Here is a 17,380-nt window from a genome sequence, read left to right as displayed (position 1 = left end):
AGACCCTTTTTGTTCATAGCAGGGATATCTCTACTTTTTAGGCCAAATCTGCCAGGCTTTGGTGGGAGCAGCAGCTGTGCTTACGTCCTTCGGGCGCCCGCAGCGTGATGAAGTCGTTGGTGTTGTAGACCCGGCTCAGACACTGCACCTGCACCTTCACCTGGTAGGTGCAGTCGGGCTTGAGGACTTTCAAAACGCTGTTGGTTTTGTTGCTGTGGGTCTCCAGGATCTTCCAGATGCTCTCACCCACCATCCTGAGGGACAGAGCCACACACCTCCAGTCAGGATGGGCTTTTTAAGCACAGAACATGAGAGGTTTGTCCCAAAAAAATGGAACCATTTTAAAAGGTCGCTGCTCATTTTGGTAAAGCCACACCACCAATCTTGAAAAGATGCCACTGGAAAGCCTGAACTAACCATGGCTTGGTGACTTGGCTTTTCTGTAACTCTTGTGCTCAAATTTATTATCTTTGTTCTTGCTCTTAATGGTCCTAACAAAGACAAGGCCCAAGTGAAAAAAAAAAAAATGAATATAACAACTTTACTGTCTGAATACACAGTAAAGGAGGAAACCAATGCAATTTGTCCCAAATGCCCTCTGGGTGCACTGATTTTGTGTCTCTTTTGCTACCAAATATTAGATTTTCCAAGCAGAACTTGATTAAGGAGCTCTGAATGTTTCAGGCCTGAATCTGTGTGGTTCTCTGCAGTAAATACAGGCACACCTGTGCTCACGCTTGTCCTCTTTACCTGCCACAACAGCCGGGGAGGGATGATGTACCTGTAGTAGATGTTGTAGACACAGGAGGTGGAGGACATCCTTTTTGGCCGAGCCCATGTCAGGGTGACATCACCAGAGAAATCAGCTGTCCACTGCAGGTTCTGGACCTTGTAGACAATTGTGTCATCTGAGCAGAGAAGGGGAAAAGTGAATTTAGTGCAGGGAAACAAACCCTGTGCCCAGGAGAGAAAGGGGAGTTTTGTTTGTAACACCGACGACAGGGGAGGTAGGAGCAGCACTGACTGAAGGGGTGCCTGCACCATTTGAATGAGATGTGTGATTTATCACTGGAGAAGACTGGGCTCACAGAGGGCAGCTCAGAGCAGGGATTTGCTCTTAGTTCTACCCAAAATGTCTTTATGCTGCACCAGGCAAGCATCCCCTTTTCCCTAAGGAGAGATAAAGTGTGGCTGTTGATGAAATACTGGGAATTTTGGAAGTGTGTGAGTGCAAACTGCTCAGTGTCACCCTTCTCCTGGTGTGATCAGTCTGTGCTGTCCCTGTCACCACCCAGGGCCTTTCTTTGTGTGTTTTCCCTTATCACATCTTGGGTCCAGCAGCAGGACCCAAGCAAAGGCTGGTAATTCAAGTTTGGGGCTTGCCTTGACACAAGCTCTGTGGCTGAATCACTGCCTGACCTTCACAGAGGCATTTAGGGGATGAAAGCACCGTGGAACCCAGCCCTGGCAGAGCTGGGGATGGGAGGTGCTGATCTGAAATGCCCCAAATCCATGCCCTGCTCCCACCAGGCCATTCCCTGCTCTCTCTCTCTCTTTCTCTCCCTCTACATGTTGGAGTCCAAATCCCACTGTTGTGGTTTGGCTCTGCTGAGGCGCTCAGCTTTGGTGCTGAACAGAAACCAAGCAGAGCAGAGGCAAATTGCTGCTGTTTTGCTTTCCCTAGACAGCTGGAATTACATCCAGCAGGCACGTGGGGCCATGGACAGCATGGCAAGACAATTTTTCCCAAGGGAAAAGAGATGGTTTTCCCTTGGTGTAGCAGCTGAATTGTGCAACTCAGCAGCTCCTTCCCCCTCCCCTGAACCTGCTAGCCTCTCCCAATCAATATTTAATTAAAGAACTAAACCTGATTGATGCCTAGCCCCCCCCAGCAGTTCTGTGGGGGAGCAGCTGAAGCTCATGGCTGGCTGGAGGCAGTGATCAATCCCTGTTACCAGCCCAGGGCGGGCTCTGTCACTCTGCCGCCACAGGGCCACCAAGGGCCAGCGTGGGACAGCCAGGGATGGCAGCAGGACACGTGCCACGTCCCCCAGGGTCACCGTGCAAAGGAGGGCAGAGCAGAAGACGCTTTCTTCACCTGTGGGCTGTGTGAAATAGCCAACTTTGCTCCTATGCATCCTAAAATGTTTTTTTTTTTTTACCCCGTGTCTGACACTGCTGGAAGACAAATTGTCAGTGCAGAAGCTGCGGGGAAGTTTGTCCCAGCTGGTGATAAATGGGTGAGGAGGTAGCCTGGACAACTGAGCAGAGGCAGATAAATCAAGGATGGTGGGAGGGAAAGGTCACATATCCAGGAGAGCTGTGTGCTGACAGGGAGTGAGGGGTGGGAGAGAGCTGCTGCTCACCTGTGCAGTTCCTCTCGTCACTGCTGTCTGAGCAGTCCAGGTACCCATCACAGCGCTCTGTCAGCAGGATGCAGGCCTCCCCATCCTCACACCTGAAACCACTGGGGCACGACAGGCTGCTCGGAGTAGCTGAAAGAGGCAGAACAGTTCAGGACTCGAACTGTTCCCTCGGCAGCACTGGAATGTTTGCAGGTGGCTGCATGTCAGGGATGGAGCTCAGGCTGATGTGTCACACACTGGGGTGTCTCCTTCTGGCTGCAGCTGGAGCTCATCCCATGAAAAACAACAACGGGATTTCTAATGGGAATAGCACCGCTTGGGCTTTTTATCCTCTTTAAAATTTCTTCTGTAAAGGATTTCTGTTTTCTGCAAAGAATTTTTTTCCTGCAGAGATTTCCCCAGCAATCAAAGCCTCCTGAGAGGCTTCCCTGCCCTCACAAGGAGCTTCCCAGGGGAAGGCTACAGGTGTGCCCCTGTCCCTGCCCACACTCACGGCAGTTCCTCTCGTCGGTGCCGTCCTGGCAGTCCCTCACTCCATCACACCGCTTCCAGTTGGGAATGCACTTGTGCAGCTGCTGGCACTCGAACTCGAAGCGGCTGCAGCGCCCCGGGAGCGCCGGGGACGTGGCTGTCACGTTGGGTCCTGCATAGAGAGAGACAGGCAGGAAAGCACCGAGGCACGGCCGGGTGGCACCGCCACCGGGAGGGAGCAGCTGCTGTGCCCAGGTCCCTGCTGTGCCCAGGTCCCTGCTGTGCCCAGGTCCCGACTCCACTAGATGGCAATCTCCTCCCATCCAGCAGGCGGAGGGGATGACGCCTTAGCCATCCTCTCTCCTGACTGCAGAGGGCTGGAAAAGCCTCTGTCCTGCTCTGGAGCACCGTCCCAGCTGGTGGCAGGAGGGTGACCCCAGCGCCAGAGGACATTTTACACCACGGCATAAATTAACCCCGTAACCCGGCCAGGCTCTGAGAGGCCAGAATTCCTTGCAGATGCGATGTGGGAAAAGGGAAGGGGTGAGGGAAAGGAGAGCTTACTCAGGGTGGGACAGGCCTCTTCGTCAGAGCCGTCAGAGCAGTCCTTGTAGCCGTCACAGACCCAGCTGTTCATGATGCAGGCGCCGCTGTTGCAGCGGAAATGGTTGGGCAGGCACGTCGGGGGGACCAGCGTGGTAATGGGATGAACTGGAGATCCTGAAAACACACCAGGGAGAGCTGGCCTGAGCTCCCCGCTCCTGTGTAAGCTCCCTGCTGAGCCAAGGGGAAGCAGGTGAGGCATCACAAGCCCGGTGTTTTCATCTGCATTGTGTCTGTAATCAGGATACCCAAAAATACAGAGTAAAAAGATGCATGGAAGTGCCCACTCGGCCCACTCGTGGGGCATTTTTGGAGCCACGGGGGCTGTGGGAAGGCAGAGTGATCTTTCAGCACATCCCAGTCCCTGTCACGTCCATGTCACAGGCTCAGCAGTGTGTCCTTACCCTCGCAGTCCTTCTCGTCAGACCAGTCCCCGCAGTCGTTCTCCTCGTCGCACTTCCAGCGGTTGGGGATGCAGTGCCCGTTCCCGCACTGGAACTGGTAGTACCGGGAGCAGTTCGGGGCTTCTGTTGGGTTTTCTGGCAAGGACAGGAGAGTCCCGTGAGCCACAGGGTCACCTCAGCACAGCTCAGAGGTGGGAGCACCTCAGAGAGCATCACCCTGAGCAGCACAAGCACATTTCTTCCTCTTCATCCCCAGCATTCCCATTCCTCCCAGCCCTCACTCTGTTGCCAGCACTGCTTTGTCTGTGTTCTTTGTGGCCAGACACCACCCCTGATGTCAGAACCAGAGCAGAATCCACCAGAGCATGACAGAAATGGAGGAGCAGACCCTGCAACTCCGAAATGAGGCTGCAGCTGCCTCGCCTGGCTGGGTACAGCTCCTACAGCCACCCAGGGAACAGTGGTAAATATTGGGTTTGGCTGCAAACTGCCTGTCTGCTCGGGGCTGGGAGTCTGTGCAGTAAATATGGTCACAGAGGAGTTAGTCAAGCACAAGATTCGCCAGGTTTTCTGCGTGCTTCACTTCACCTGCCTGCAGTAGGAGGGAAATGACACCGATCTCCAGGCAGGACAGGCTGTGCTGTGCTACACTCACACATACACACACGAGTGAGAACATGAGTAAGACACTACTCCACGCTCCTGAAATCCAAAGGGAGCTGGAGCTGCAGCGGCAGGAGGCCCTGGGGGTGCTGCTCACCACAGTTTGCTTCGTCAGAGTAGTCTCCGCAGTCGTCCATCCCGTCACACTTCCACACCAGGCTGATGCACACACCATTCTGGCACTGGAAGCTGAACTGGTCACAGGTCCGGTGGAACTCGGGGTCCTGGGCTGCAGGGAGAGGTTTGGTGTAAAGATCAAGGGCTTCAGGAAATCTTGAGCAGGAAGGAGCACACTCAGGGGCAACCAGGGATTTCTAAGCAGGCCTAGAGCCACCTCTTAGGAGAGCTGGCAGCTTCCTGGTAGCCTGGCTGTCCCCAGGGCTCTGGCTGCGTGCTGTGCCCACCCCTCCCTTGGCAGAGGTGCCCAGTGTGACACTTACAGCACCCAGCATAGCTGGCATCTTCGTCCGAGCCGTCGCGGCACTGGATGATGCCGTCGCACACCATGGAGTGGAACAAGCACTGCTGGCGGTTCTTGCACACGAAATCCATGTAGCGGGTGCACAGGGGCTCTGCAGGGATGGGGGGCAGGACAGGAGGACAGGGGTGGCACCTCTGCTGTCCTTGCAAACAGCGGCGTCACCCGCCGGGGTCCGCGCAGGCCCGAGCGCAGCGGGCGGATTTTAGGGGCTTACAGAGAGTTCCCCAGACAAACGGTTTGAGCCGTGTCCCTGCACAGGCTGCCCTCACCAAATCACCCCTCAGGGTGGGCACAGGCACCAGCAGGGGTTTGGTCACCTCCCTGGCAGCGTCCTCCCAGCCTGTGCCTTTTGCTGGCCCGCTGGTTTCACAGGGGGCTCGTGACTGCACTAAGGCTTTCCCATTATCTCACAGGGCTTTACTCCCAGCGGAGTAAAGTGGCTTTACTCCCATTTCTGGCTTGGGCAGAGCAGAAATGCTGTCAGCCCTCAGAGCTGGGCCCCAGAGCTCCCCCTGAGCCCGGTACCCACCACAGTGCTGCTCGTCCGAGGCGTCGGAGCAGTCGTTGACGCCGTCGCAGTGTTTGCTGGTGGGGATGCAGGTGCCATTGGGGCACTGGAAGCCGTTGCACTTTTTCTCTGAAATGCAGAATTGGGTGGATGTTGCGCGTTTTTCAGGGTTTTGTTAAAGCTAAAGTTTTCATCAGCTAAAAAAAGCCACAGTTGCCTCCGCACTGTGATTGCTTTTGGGGGGGTAGGGGCTCTCCCCGTGAGTTTGCTGCTGGTTTAGCTCAGTGGGTGTGCGGAAATCCCTCCCAGCCGTGGCAGAGCCCCACGCACACACAGGACACGTTACCACAGTTGGCAGGGTCCTCGTCAGAGCCGTCCTGGCAGTCGGCGTCGCCGTCACACGCCCAGCGCTGCGGGATGCAGTGGCCATTGTGGCACTGGAAGCTGGAGGCCTCACAGGTGTGATAAACTGCTGAAACCAAAGCAGAGGGACACCTGAGGGTGGGGTGTCACCGTGTCCCTGCTGAGCTGAGAGTATCAGGCCGCAGCACCACACCCTGCTCCTTCCCCTGCCCCAGGATCTCGCAGCAGGGCAGGTCCCAGCACAACCACCCACCCCATGGAGCCCAGGCAGGAGAATTCCTTGAGTCCCGTGGTCTTTTCCCTCTCTGTGCCATTCTTGCTCACAAGCCTGCTGTGCCTCGGGGGTGGCTTTTGCAGGGTAGAGATCCCCCAGAGCTCTCCCCAAAGTCAGCAGCCTCTCTCCCTTTGATCTCAGTCCTTGGGGTGCCTGGGCAAAGGTGACAGCGGTGGTGGCATCGTGCCAGAGATGGTGAGAGATGTCACTGAGATCAAGCAAGGCTTGGCAGAGCTGCAGAGTCCCCCGTGCAGGGCAGGACAGAATAAGAGAGAGCTTTTAATTAAGGCAAACAAGGCTCTTCTGTGTTGCCAAAGCAAACAAGAAATACGATTCTCCCTGGGGGTTTTCCTTAGGCTCCTGTCAGGAAAATATCTGCCTGTGGGGTATCTGGGTTGCAGCCTGGTTTGTGTTGTCACTTTAGAGACAAATCCTGCTCCTCAAGTAGGAGAGCACTCGGAGTTATTGAGAGAAGCAGTGTCCAGCTTAATTAAATGGCATGATCCCGAGTTTTAGGTTAGAGAGTGACATGCACTTGCAGATATTTCAAAATTGTACAATCTGGCGGCAGTAATATTCTATTAGATATTCAGCATGAAATGTAATTATTTCAGATAAGAGCAATAATTGCAGCCCGGTGAAGTCAGACGGAATGTTCCTCAAATAATTGTGATCCTTTTAGATAATTCCAACTTGGGGCTTTACAAACCTGACACGCTTTTTGAAGTAGGTTCCTCTCCTGTAGTAATTCCCTCTGGAGAAACTCATACGAGAGATAAGTGATACCAATATAAATTAAACCTCCTTAGAAAGCCACACTCACGGAATACTAATGACCAGGATCAGCCCTGCGTGCTCCAGGCACAGCAAATGCCACGGGGGTGAGCAAAGAGGAGCTCAAAAACCTGAAAGGGATCTCTTAAATCCTCGTGCCAGAGCCCCAGGACAGCACCTGCTGCCACTCTCTGTCCCAGAGGCTCCAGGCTGCAGCAGAGCCAGGCTGCTGCCAGCATTCCCAGGGCTCTCCTGGTCCCTGCAGGCTCCCCACAGATCTCTGCCCCATGCCATGGAAAGCACTGCTTTTATCTAGAAACATCCCGTGCGTGGCTTGATAAATACAGCCTTGTGTCTTTCCCTGACGGACTGGTGCTCTGCCTACCCTGAGAAGTTTCTTCTCATGCAAACACTGAGCTTTTTGGTTGGGTTGATAGTTTTTCTTGATTGTTTCTAGTGGAAAAGGCCAATGCACTGCTATCTGCTGTTTTTTCTGATGAGAAAAAGGCTCTGTGTGGGTGTTAACCTCAGGAGGCTGCTGAGGAGCATCACTGTGGTGGTGAGGAGGGTGGAGTGTTGTGACTTTCCACTCCAAACACACAGCGAGGCTCACAGGACTTGCTGCACAGGAGGCATAAAGTAGGAACAAGGTTATTTCTGCCAGCCAGGCTGCTTTAATACAAGTTGTAAGTAAAACCAAGAGTGGGTCTTCTATGTGGACTCCCTGCTTAGGACACCCTTTTTAGGTTTTCGAGCCCATGGAGCAATGAGGCTGCCAGAGGAGGACTAAAACTGCCAAACTAAACTTCCCAAACTAAACCAGCCTCTTCTTCAGATCAACTAACTGTGGAGAAGCTGCAAAGAGCATGGCTGTTTTCTGCACCTAATAAATGGCTAGGAAACAGAGTGAAAGCTGTGAAATGCAGCCAGTGCCCACCAGCCTGATTGCTGCCTCCCTGCAGCACGGGAGCTCTTTTTGCAGGAGAGCCCTTTGGCTGCTCAGCAGCCACAAAACCACTTCCCATTCCACAGAGCTTTGCCTGGGGGTGCAGTCTTGCAGGTAAAAAGCAAAGCAGGGTCACTGTGTGAGCATGTCAGAGCTGCCAGCAAATTCCCAGTGAACCTGGGGGAAAGAAATCCTTGGATTTGGAGCACCACATCACCCTAAGGTGCTCTAACAAGCAAGGAAAGTGAGGCACAAGACACTGGCTAATGTCTCCCAGGCTGGAAGTAAAAAGTAGGAGCAGCAGGAGGTTCTTGACCAGCAGCTGAGCACTCACCAGTGCAGTTTGCTTCGTCAGACCAGTCCCTGCAGTCGTTATCCCCGTCACACATCCAGGACAGACGGATGCACATCCCTGAGCTGCAGCTGAACTCGTCATTCCTGCACTGGTGAGCTTCTGCAAACAAAATACTGGGCTTCAGGTCACGGGAATACCCAAGGAGCAGAGCAGGAGAGCTGGATAACAGTGGCACAGAAGTGTCCTAGCTGGAACACGGCGAGGGCAAGGACCAGCACACGGCCTTGCTCTCTTCTCCCATCCCTCACTTCCCAGTACATGATGATCCTGCCCCTAATTCCCAAATATCCCATAAATGCTGGTCCTGTCCCCCATTTCCCAGTCCCCAGTAGAGGAGGAGGAGACAGCCTGGGTAAACGGGGGGATCTTCCCCTACATCACCCCTGAGCAGAGGAGGAGCAGCTCTGAGCAGCACAGAGAGTGCTGGAGAGCAGCTGCCCAGCCGTGCCCAGGGGAGGAGGTGTGAGGGTGGGCACTCACCACAGTGACTTTCGTCGCTGTTGTCCCCACAGTCGTCCTCCAGGTCACATTTGTAGGACAGGGGGATGCAGGTCCCCGAGCCCTGGCAGCGGAACTGGGTCTCGGTGTCGCACACGGTGGTTGCTGATGGAGAGAGGGAGAGGAGGAGGAGGAGGAGAAGGTGATGGTTAGAAAATGGTTTCTGCTGCCTGAGGGTGTGCACTGAATGCAGGGAAGTGGAGGGACAGGGACAGAATCCTGCCAGTCCAACCTGAATACCTGCTCTTGTATTTTAATGCCATTTTTAGGCACTCCATGTAGAGCAGAGTGCACAGGGGTCAGTTTTCTGTCTGGGGATCAGGACTGAAACTCCTGATGTCCACTCCCAAGGCAGGGAGCAAGAAGCCAAGGCTGCAGAGCTGTCTGCTCCCCACAAAGGGGACTGAAACCTCAGCTGCTGGGATGAGACAGGGCAGCCAAAGCAGTGGAGAAGCTGGCCATGAGTGTTGCTGTCCAAGGCAGCATCTCTGCGCCAAGCTGGTGACCTCTCTCCAAGGAATGGAGAGGTTTTCCCACACCTGGAGCCACTGAACTCAAACTTGGACTCTGCTGACTGGTACCTCAACTTTGTCAGGGAAATAAGTTCCTCACTGGTACAAAATGTGCATAAACAGCCTCTCCCCTGGTCCTTCAGTGATTCCTAACTTCAAACCAGTCCTTTTTCCATAAGGCACTAATCCAAACCCTTCAGGCTGTGCAAAGCTGTGGAACATCTGCCCCTCCTGCACACACTGGCAGTTCCTAACTTTGCTCAAAAAGGTGACCTTCATCCTTAATGTGTGAACTTGATTTATTATCTCAACAAGAGGCCCGTGTCAGCACTGTCTGCTCTCTTTTCCTCATTGGCTGTGCCCTCAATTAGCTTCAGAAGACAATTAGTGTGAGACAGTTGGCATCAGCCTCACCAAACTTCACACATTGACACTTCATCTGGTCAAGGGGACTGGGACAAAACCCATCCAATTTGCATTGGGCCTTTACCAAAGAGCTGAGTTACACCCCCAGAGAGCCTCTTGCTCTTCCTGACTGCAAAAGGAGTCTGGAGCATTGTGACATTCACATTTTCTGGACAGACAGACATAATTCTGTCTCTCAGGATAAGCACAGAGAGGAGAAGAGAAAACAATCTTTATCTCTGCTCCTTGGTTTTGCCCATGTGGAATGTGGTGTGGAGATTGTTCACCTGCAGGGATTGCTGGGCTGGATTCTGGTGAAGGTTGTTTGGGGTCAGTGACCATTGGGATCCAGCTGTGCCTCGGGCTCTCAGCAGAGAGTCACGAGTTTGCATTAGATAGGTAAGTAAGAAGTAAATATGTAGAATAGGATAATATCTCTTTAAATAGTATATTAATGTAATATAGTATAGTTTTAATAAAGCTGTCCTTCAGCCTTCTGATCTGGAACCAGACATCAGCATTTCTTCCCTGAGGCAGGGTTCACTGCATTTTACTATAGAGCATCAGCTCAGCTGAGGTGCCACCACAGCAGACACCTGAAGCTGGCCAGGCCAGCGCCACCAGGGCAGGACACTCACGGCAGTTCTTCTCGTCGCTCATGTCCCCGCAGTCGTTGTCGTTGTCACACTGCCAGATGCTGTTGATGCAGTTCCCATTGGAGCACCTGTACTGGTTGGGCAGGCACGTGTTCTCTGGGGCAGGAGGGACAACACAAACGAGCTGGCATGAGGCTGTGCTTCCAGAAATGGGCCGCTCTCCTCCCCGACAGAGCACAGGTCACGCCGACCTCTCGTGACGGCAGAAGCCACCTGAGCACTGAGCAGCAGCAAGAGCCAGGCAGGACCTTACCTTCCTTTATGCAGGTGTTGTTCTTCATGGCGTAGCCGTGGGGACAGTCACACCTGAGCTCCCCGCTGGGCAGCACCGTGCTGGCCACCCCCTCGGGGCACTTGCAGCTGCGGCCGTTGTTGGACCTGGGCAGGCAGAGCAGGCTGCAGGGCTTGCTGATGCAGGCGTTCTGCCCTGGAGCAGGGCAGGAGGAAGGGAACAGTGTCAGGACAGAGGCACAGGAGTCCCAGTGTCACTGCCAGCCCAGGACAGAGGCACAGGAGTCCCAGTGTCACTGCCAGCCCAGGACAGAGGCACAGGAGTCCCACTGCCACCTGCCACCACAGGACAGAGGCACAGGAGTCCCAGTGTCACTGCCAGCCCAGGACAGAGGCACAGGAGTCCCAGTGTCACTGCCAGCCCAGGACAGAGGCACAGGAGTCCCAGTGTCACTGCCAGCCCAGGACAGAGGCACAGGAGTCCCAGTGTCACTGCCACCACAGGACAGAGGCACAGGAGTCCCAGTGTCACTGCCAGCCCAGGACAGAGGCACAGGAGTCCCAGTGTCACTGCCAGCCCAGGACAGAGGCACAGGAGTCCCAGTGTCACTGCCAGCCCAGGACAGAGGCACAGGAGTCCCACTGTCACCTGCCAGCCCAGGACAGAGGCACAGGAGTCCCAGTGTCACTGCCAGCCCAGGACAGAGGCACAGGAGTCCCAGTGTCACTGCCAGCCCAGGACAGAGGCACAGGAGTCCCAGTGTCACCTGCATTGGGTTCAGACCCCCTCGATAGCCAGCCCTGCAGGGCTGAGTGCTGAGGTCACCCCTAGGAATGGCCAGAGCCATCTGCAGGGAGTTTGAGGGCCCTTAAGGGGGAAAGATTGGCCTTTAAGGGACACACCTCATCCGAGTGTCTTTGGAGGGCTACCAAAGGATGTTAGTCACACCCCCAGAGTGCCTCTTGTCCCTCCAGTCTCCTGCAGAGACTGGTAGAGCCCCTCAGTGGTCTGATACCCATCTGAAAATGGGTATAAACAGCCCACGGGGGTCAGCACTGCCTTGTCACAACGCAGACAGATGATTAATGGAGGACAAAGTTGGTACAGCCCTGAAATCCTGTGGTTTTTTGGTCTATACAACACTTAGATGGAAAAGCCAAGATCTGTGACATAAACTATGAGGTGCCACCACAGCTGACTACCCTACGAGCTCTCTCCCTGGGGAGCATCTCTGCTATATATATATATATATATATCCCTCACGAAACTCATTCCTGAAAGCCTCAAGCCCTGCAGGAATTGGTAGTCAGGAAATGCAAGCCAGGATGGCCCAGTGAGCTGGGAACCTGTGGAAATGGGGGATGAACAATTTCCAGATCCCAGGGAGGATATCTGCATGATTACCTGTTGTCTTTCCTCTGTAAAAGATCTTCATATCCATGATCCCATTCAGTCGTCCGACCAAGATCTCCATCCTGGAGCCGCTGGTTTTGGATGCTCTGAAAATACTCAGCTGTGACCAGTCGTTCCAGTAGATTTCATTCTGAAACACAGGCTTGGCTCTTAGTGTGAGGAGAGGCACCACCAGGGCCGTGCTCATCTGTGCTACCTGCACTAAGCACCCTAAAAAATGGATGTGGGGGGACATGGAGAGTGAAAAGTGTCCCCAGCCCAAGGGGGAGAGGAAGAGGAAGGCCTGAGGTGGGATTTGAGCAGGAAGGAGAGTGACAGAGTGATCTGCTGAGTGGCAAACATTGCAGTGCAGCTGCTTGGGAATGTTGGTCCTGGATTTGACTGCACTTGCCTGCTCGTTGCAGGGATTTGTGGGAATGTTTCAGGGAAGCAGACAGAGAGACAAAGTGTCATGCCTGCTCCAAATCACATCCCTACCCTTCAAATTCAGCGTGCTCCGTGCTCCTCCAGCACCAGCCTCAGAGCCTGCATGCTAAAAATGACAACGTGGAAAACAAACCTTAAATACAGCAATGGCATAGGGGTGAGGGAGGCTGTCCAGGATCACAGATCTCTGCATCCCATTGAAATCCACCCTCTCGATCCTGTCCATGTAGGCTTCAGTCCAGTAGATCCAGTGGTCATCCACGGAAATGCCGTTTGGCCACCGCACGCCCTCCGAGACGATGCACCCGGCCAGCGACCCGTCCATGTCACTTCTGTAGATGCCAGCCCTGGAGTCCCCCCAGTCTGTCCAGAACATCAACCTGGCAGCAGGCAGAGAGGTTACTCCAAATCCACACGGCAGCTCATCAAAAGGATCCAGGTTAGGAGAGGCAGAGGTTGGAATGCTTCACATTCCGCGTCTCTTGCTCCACATGCCTTTGAACAGGGAGCTCTGCAATTCTAACGAACACCACCAGCAGATTTATGAGCAGCACAGAGGCTTTTGAGCTGCAAGCTCTGTGGTGGGAGTGCAGCTGCAGGTTACCTCGCCATGAACTGCTTTGGTTTGTCAGAGCTTACATTCGCAGCCGAGGCCAAACCCCAGAAAGATGTAACTCGAATGTGGCTCCTGAATTTGAGCACAGCTCAGTTTCTCACGCATCACTGCAGCTTTCCCCACTGACCAGACCAGTTTTACAGGCAGGAAAAGTTATTTACTAATTGATATGTATGGGTAGGAATGAATAATTGTTGGTGATCTGTGCTCTGAGGGAGCTGGTGCCTCAGTTGGGGATGCAGTGGTGACAGTGGGCTCCACAGGGCAGGACTGTGCAGTGCCTGTCCCCAGTTTCACCTCACCAAGCTGTCCTCCCTAAGGAGGATGTGGTGAAGGAGCAGCAGTATCCCTTGGGAATAGCAGGGAAATACTTGTGACGTTTCCTTTCTTACCCATCTCGGGGAACCAGAGCCAGGGCTCTGGGTCGCTCCAGTATCGAGGAGTTGAGGACGGTGAGTCTCAGGTCTCCATCTGGATTGGCAACCTAGACCCAAAACCAAAGCCAGGGCAGGTGTGTTTGCTACTGGCACTGCTTGAAGCGACACAAAATCTGTGACAGGCTATTACTGCCCCTTAATAAAACATGCACTGCCACGGGTAGGCAGAGCTGTACCTCGATTTTGGGAATCCCAGCGTTGACCCAGTAGAGCAGTTGGCTGAGAGGCTCAAAAGCCAAAGCTTCCACTGTCTCCAACCCAGTGCTTATGATTATTTCCTGCCCAGAGCTGCCGTTGAGACAGAGACGCTGGGAAAAAAATAAAAATAATCAGAATTTTTTCTGATTCAGGCAGGTGGAGGAACTGCCTGAAGCCTGAAGGCCAGGTGACAGACAGCTCGGAGGGGAGGAGTACCAGGACAAACATTTGCATTTCAGGGTGTGGATGCAACACCCGGGTGGCAAGGAGGTGATGCCTCCCAGCTCCCGGCTCACCTGGATGATGTCCAGAGTGACATCAGCCCAGTACAGGCAGTTGTGCTCGTAGTCAAAATCCAGGGCCACAGCCCCCCTGAGCCCGGCCAGGGGCAGCTCCTCGCTGACGCCCGAGGCGAGGTCGTAGCGGTGGATGGAGTAGCGGGTGGCGTAGAGAATGAACTCGTTCTCCTCTGCAACAACAGTGCCTTATTTAGTGGCCGTTTTTGGCTACTCCAGGGGCAAAATAAAGAAAATAGCAGGTGTTTTTTTCACCCGTGGTTTTAGCACCTCGGGGAGGCAAAGAGCCTTTGTCTCAGTGGGATTAGGTTAATGGGAATGTGGTAATAGCCTCACATGGGACCGGGCACACACTGTGGGCATTGTCTGGTCTAGGAGGAGGAGGAGGAGGAGGAGGAGGAGGTGGAGGTGGAGGAGGCACAGAACCTGCCCCGACCCCTTTCTTCCCACTGTAGTGCTGCCAATGGGGAACAAAATACTGATCTCCTCTTCCTCAAAAAAACCCAACCTTAAAAAGAGTGGGAGTGATGCAACTCTGCAAGTCCTCAGGGACACTGGCCCCCAGGAAATATCCCAGAGTGGGTTTTGTTTCCGAATGGAGCCGAATCCAGGTAATGGGATCCTGGTCCAGGACAAAGTCTCCCGGGCATTATCCCACCACCGGTCAAGTCCAATAATGCTATTAATGAGTAGAGCTAATGTCAGTAAGTAACTCTGGCTGTGCATCCCTAATGAGATTATAGGGAGATATGAAACAGATCCTGCACATGAAAGTGTTACCATGGAGCGAGCCAGCACGGATCCCGAGACGATCTCTGGGAACACGGCACTTCAAAGGCCGGCCCGGTGGGGACAGCAGGTTTACTTTGCAATCAGCAGGGCCCTTCTCAGCATGCCCAACACAGCTCTCCAAATAGCTCAGGAGGGCTCAGAGGAGTGAATAACGTGTCAGGAGTAATGCTGAGTGCAGAGCTGGCAGGAGTCCCAGCACAGGGGATGCCTCCCCGTGCCGTTCCGCACCTGGAATATCTTTGGCGCGCTGAAAAAATTTAGGGCCGTGCAGGGGAACCTGCTGCTGGTGGGTCTGGCTGCTCTGCTCAGCTCCCCAGCCCTTCCATGAGCCCCTGCCCTGCCTGAGGCTCTGGAGCTGCAGCAAGCAGCAATGCTGATCACGCAGCTCGTGACGGCAGATTAAATTAAAGCTCTAATGAGCAGAATGCAAATAACTCTGGCAGCACAGGGGCACGGGACTGCTACAGTGCCTTGTACGTTCCAGAGGAGAAAATAAGGTTGGGGGGGTGAATTCTGGCAGGCACAGGTGTGAGGGATGAAGGCCTGCCCTGGTCTGACCCCAAAGGGCCATCGTTCAGCTGCACGTGGTCGCTGTCTCAGAGTGGGACCTTCCCAAGGGGACTTTCCCGAGGATGGGGGTGTCTTTGATCTAATTCCTGTCTTTCTGGTTGGGTTCAAGCCAGCTACAGCAAGGACGTGACCAGGATGAAGGGGTTCCTGCCTCCAGCCTGCCCCTGAGGGCTTCAGAGGGCTCTGCACTGTGGGCAGACACTGCTCCTGAGCAGGACCCTCAGAAGCTCTGACCACAGGACAGGAGAGGGCGATTTGTAACCCACCCAGGCTCCTGTGTCACAGGTTTTGTCTGAGAGCCCTCTGGGACTCTGTGCCTGGTCCCTCAGGCACCAGCCAAAGGTTTTATGAATGGAGCCCTTGTGCCCAGAGCAGATCCCGCACACACTCACCCGCCAGCGGGCACGGCACCAGCTCCCCCTCCAGCCGCGACTCGATGTCTCCACCCGTGCAAGTGTCCCCAGAGATCTTTCTGTAGCTGCAACACACAGAGCCAGGCAGTTTATTCCATGAAAAAAAAAAAACAAACAACCTGTGAACAAACCACCCTGTGCAGCCAGAATAAGCTGTGGTGTTTAATTGCCACGTATGTCCTAACATGCTGTTTGTTTGCTGCCACTCTTGTGGGTTTTGTGGTTGTTTGGGGTTTTTTTTTTAATCACCAGTAAGAAAATTCCAGCACTTGGAATATCAGGTTGCCCTCCCAAGCACAGCACATACCCTCGAGTCTTCCTGTAGGTTGAGCCAACAGGGCAAGGGACTGGTGGGTCGTAGGGTTTCCCAGCAAACTCAGGGTCAGGGACACAAACTTCTAAGGATAAGTCATCGCTCAGCTTGAAGCCAAAATCACTGCAAGGAGAAGAAAGACATAGGGAGGGACAGGGAAAAGCAAAAAATGCAGCCATGCTATACCATGAGTCTATTTTTGCATAGAATTTTTAAGAACCCAAAGTGACCAGTCATTCATTATCAGAACATCTCCGAGCCAGACAGGATGTTTCAAGAACACTTTGCAAATCAGCTTTGCCAGTGGCTGGGCAGGCTGGGGAAGGTGAGGCAGCGAGGCAGAGCTGAGCCAGTGTGCTCTGCAAAGCTGGCTGCAAGCCCCAGTCCTGCTGCTTAGCTGGCTCGGGTCACTGCTCTGTCTCTCGGCTGTCCTGCTGGTAAAATGGGAGTTACAGTGCGGCTGTTCTTTGGAAAACACTGTGGGAGAGAGAGGTTTTGTCAGTGGGATTTTGTAGGGAGCCCAGGGCTGAATTCTGAGGCAGGCTCCCACCAGCCCTGCTCTCAGTCTGCTCGTGGTGAGCCATCTGACAGCATCAGACAGGAGCAGCCTGGTGTGAGCTCCACTGAAAGCCCAGTCCCTGGAAAGCAGTTCCCTTCCTAACCCCAAACCTTTGCATCAGGTTGCCAGAGCGTGTTTCCTGATCCTGAAAGCAGTGTCAGGATTGTGGGAATTGCAGTCAAAGGGCAATAGCAGGGCCAGCTGCACCCCTGTGGCTACAGAATCACAAGGATTTTTAGTGGATCTCTGTCTGTGATGGGAAATTACCCATTATCGTTTGGAAGGTGATGGATTAACAATACTTCCCTCTTCCATGGAACCTTTCAGAGGCTCCCAAAAGGCTCTAAAGACATTCATTAAGTCTCATGCCCTGTTATTAATGAAAGGATGTTTTCAGTCTGTTTAGTTTCCTCTCTGCTATAAAATGAAGCAGCGACATTCCGAGCTACGTAAATTGGATGTTTGTTCACTCGGAGCGATTGGTCACAGATACTTATCTTGGATTTACAATCCAGACTAGAAGAAATTAATTGGTATTTTACCATTCAAAGTCCTCCCTCGTACAAGAGCAGTTGGAGACCATGACAGGTCTGTCAAAATCTTCCCCGTTGAAGCAGGTCGCATGAGGAGTCCTCCTCTTGAAAACGGTTTTATGCCCCAGCAAACATTCATTGCCTCGCTCGTCCGAGGGTGACCACAGCTTGTAGTCATTCTCTGTGCAAGGGACCCCTGAGAGGAGAAACAAGGTTGGGGTGCTGAAAGGTGCAGCATTTGCAGCACCCCAGGATTAAAGACAGAGAGATGCTGATGTCCCTGGGTAGCCAGGAGTGGCAGGC

General features: G+C 53.6%; 1 protein-coding gene across 1 annotated transcript in view; it reads right to left on the bottom strand.

Annotated features, from left to right (window-relative positions):
- SORL1 (sortilin related receptor 1) overlaps window positions 1-17,380 on the bottom strand; it is a 40,062-nt gene that overhangs the window by 13,551 nt on the left and 9,131 nt on the right. Inside the window, exons 13-34 of the mRNA XM_053997069.1 lie at window positions 17,087-17,273; window positions 15,980-16,108; window positions 15,652-15,737; window positions 13,898-14,070; window positions 13,580-13,711; window positions 13,359-13,450; window positions 12,484-12,730; window positions 11,916-12,054; window positions 10,533-10,706; window positions 10,262-10,375; window positions 8,689-8,811; window positions 8,188-8,307; window positions 5,843-5,968; window positions 5,518-5,625; window positions 4,948-5,079; window positions 4,605-4,736; window positions 3,845-3,979; window positions 3,402-3,557; window positions 2,860-3,009; window positions 2,367-2,495; window positions 782-908; window positions 85-254 (exon numbers count right to left, since the gene is read on the bottom strand). Of these exons, the coding sequence (XP_053853044.1) occupies window positions 85-254; window positions 782-908; window positions 2,367-2,495; window positions 2,860-3,009; window positions 3,402-3,557; window positions 3,845-3,979; window positions 4,605-4,736; window positions 4,948-5,079; window positions 5,518-5,625; window positions 5,843-5,968; window positions 8,188-8,307; window positions 8,689-8,811; window positions 10,262-10,375; window positions 10,533-10,706; window positions 11,916-12,054; window positions 12,484-12,730; window positions 13,359-13,450; window positions 13,580-13,711; window positions 13,898-14,070; window positions 15,652-15,737; window positions 15,980-16,108; window positions 17,087-17,273 (3,081 nt within the window). The remainder of the gene's footprint in view (window positions 1-84; window positions 255-781; window positions 909-2,366; window positions 2,496-2,859; window positions 3,010-3,401; window positions 3,558-3,844; window positions 3,980-4,604; window positions 4,737-4,947; window positions 5,080-5,517; window positions 5,626-5,842; window positions 5,969-8,187; window positions 8,308-8,688; window positions 8,812-10,261; window positions 10,376-10,532; window positions 10,707-11,915; window positions 12,055-12,483; window positions 12,731-13,358; window positions 13,451-13,579; window positions 13,712-13,897; window positions 14,071-15,651; window positions 15,738-15,979; window positions 16,109-17,086; window positions 17,274-17,380) is intronic.

The sequence above is a fragment of the Vidua macroura genome, chromosome 22 (genome assembly GCF_024509145.1).
Source record: "Vidua macroura isolate BioBank_ID:100142 chromosome 22, ASM2450914v1, whole genome shotgun sequence".
In the NCBI taxonomy this organism is placed as follows: domain Eukaryota; kingdom Metazoa; phylum Chordata; class Aves; order Passeriformes; family Viduidae; genus Vidua; species Vidua macroura.
The sequence above is the reverse complement of the archived record's forward strand: the minus strand, read 5'-3'. Positions and strand labels throughout refer to the sequence as shown.